Source organism: Elephantulus edwardii, unplaced genomic scaffold (assembly GCF_000299155.1).
Source record: "Elephantulus edwardii isolate Elephantulus edwardi_28Jun2011 unplaced genomic scaffold, EleEdw1.0 scaffold00230, whole genome shotgun sequence".
Classification (NCBI taxonomy): Eukaryota; Metazoa; Chordata; class Mammalia; order Macroscelidea; family Macroscelididae; genus Elephantulus; species Elephantulus edwardii.
The window spans coordinates 4162031-4163650 of record NW_006399980.1 but is presented as its reverse complement, the minus strand read 5'-3'; the positions used below and the strand labels follow the sequence as shown (position 1 = coordinate 4163650).

Sequence of the window (1620 nt, the reverse complement as noted above, 5' to 3'; positions counted from 1 at the left end):
ACACTTCTCCTCATAGAGCCCAGCCTCTCAGATAATCTGCTCTGCATACAGGTTGAAAAGGTATGGAGATAGGACACATCCCTGGCATACACCTTTCCCAATTTTGAACCATGCAGTGTTTCCCTGCTTTGTTCTGTTCACAGAAGCCAAGAAAGCTTCAGATACAACCTATCAGATCAAGGGTTGGGCAATGGAAGATAAATGCTGATGGTATTCTTCAGAAGTGAAGAAGTATCCTGATGGAGGGTGGAGCTAGGAAATAAGTGGGTCAAACTGGGCCAAGGTCAGGGACAACACTGTAACTAATGGTTAACTCCACAATGAGGGATTTATCTTTCACTGCTCTATAAATTGCTTGTCTGTCAGATACTCCTCTAAATCTGAACATTCAGAATAAGACAGACTAGGAAGAAGGATTGGCCATCGACTTCTGAAATAGCAGGCCTCTGAAAACCCTATGTACCTTTAACAACATAGAAAACATTAATTCCATTACTAAAAACTTAGCCTAAGATGTTCACTATAGCATGCAAACTGCAAAGACCACATAAAGGTTCTTTTATGTGTTAGAAACAATTTAGTTTGCTTCTCATTTTTCTGTAATTATAAAAAATTAGAAGCAATCTATATATCAAGCAAAAAAAGTTGAATTACTGTAAATCTATATATATAAATCAGCAAAGAAAATTATATTTTCAAATAAGTCTTAATGATAAGATGCTTTAAAAATACAAGATACAATATTAAGAAGAAAAAAAAACACAAACCAATATAAAATGGTTACCAAGGATGGGAAGTGAAAGAGAGGAGAGTGAAAATTAATTAACAGATAAATGAGGGAAAAGGAAAGAATACAATAAGAAGTTGACTATGAATTATAATGAATTATGTTAGTCAACTGTAATTAGTATTATTAAACAAAATGTATACGGGACTTTGAATAGAAAAGCAGTACTTGTAAATATCACCCCAAAAAAAATTAATAAAAAGGTTTTCACATAGATAGAATAAAAAAAATGTAAGTGTGAAGAAATATATTTCCATGTGTGTCTATATAGAAAAATATCCAAAAAATTAAAAACTATAAATTTTATGTAAAAACTAGTAAAATTAAAGACAACCCAGATATTTTTATGAGTGCATACAGATACATCTACAAAGAACAGATGGAAATATCAACATCAACAGTGTTACCTCTAGTTGTATTATTACCATTTGTTTCCACTTCAAACAACTTATTTTCTTAACAAAATCAAAAACTTCTGGTATACTTGTACTGTTTATGTAATTATATATAGTCAGTAAATGCTAACTTTTATAGTCACTGATGTATAGATTTTAAAGATATTATGGATAATGATGATTAGAATTGAAATTAAAGGGAGCTCTAGTAGGCTAGTGGCAAGAAGCTGCATTGCAATCCCAAAGGTACATGGTTTGAATCCACCAGATGCTCTGCTGGAGAAGGAGGGGCAATCTCCTCCTGTACCGGTCAGATCTGATTTGACAGTACACACACAAAAAATAATAAAATTGAATTAAATAATTTTTTTAAAAAAAATTTCTACTAGTTTATTTACAAAATTTGAATACATTGTTTTCAAGAACAAATTCCTTCAA

General features: G+C 31.7%; 1 protein-coding gene across 1 annotated transcript in view; it reads right to left on the bottom strand.

Moving 5' to 3' along the window:
- USO1 (USO1 vesicle transport factor) overlaps positions 1-1620 on the bottom strand; it is a 169962-nt gene that overhangs the window by 140038 nt on the left and 28304 nt on the right. The window contains 1 exon segment of the mRNA XM_006898476.1: positions 1249-1308. Within this exon segment, the coding sequence (XP_006898538.1) occupies positions 1249-1308 (60 nt within the window).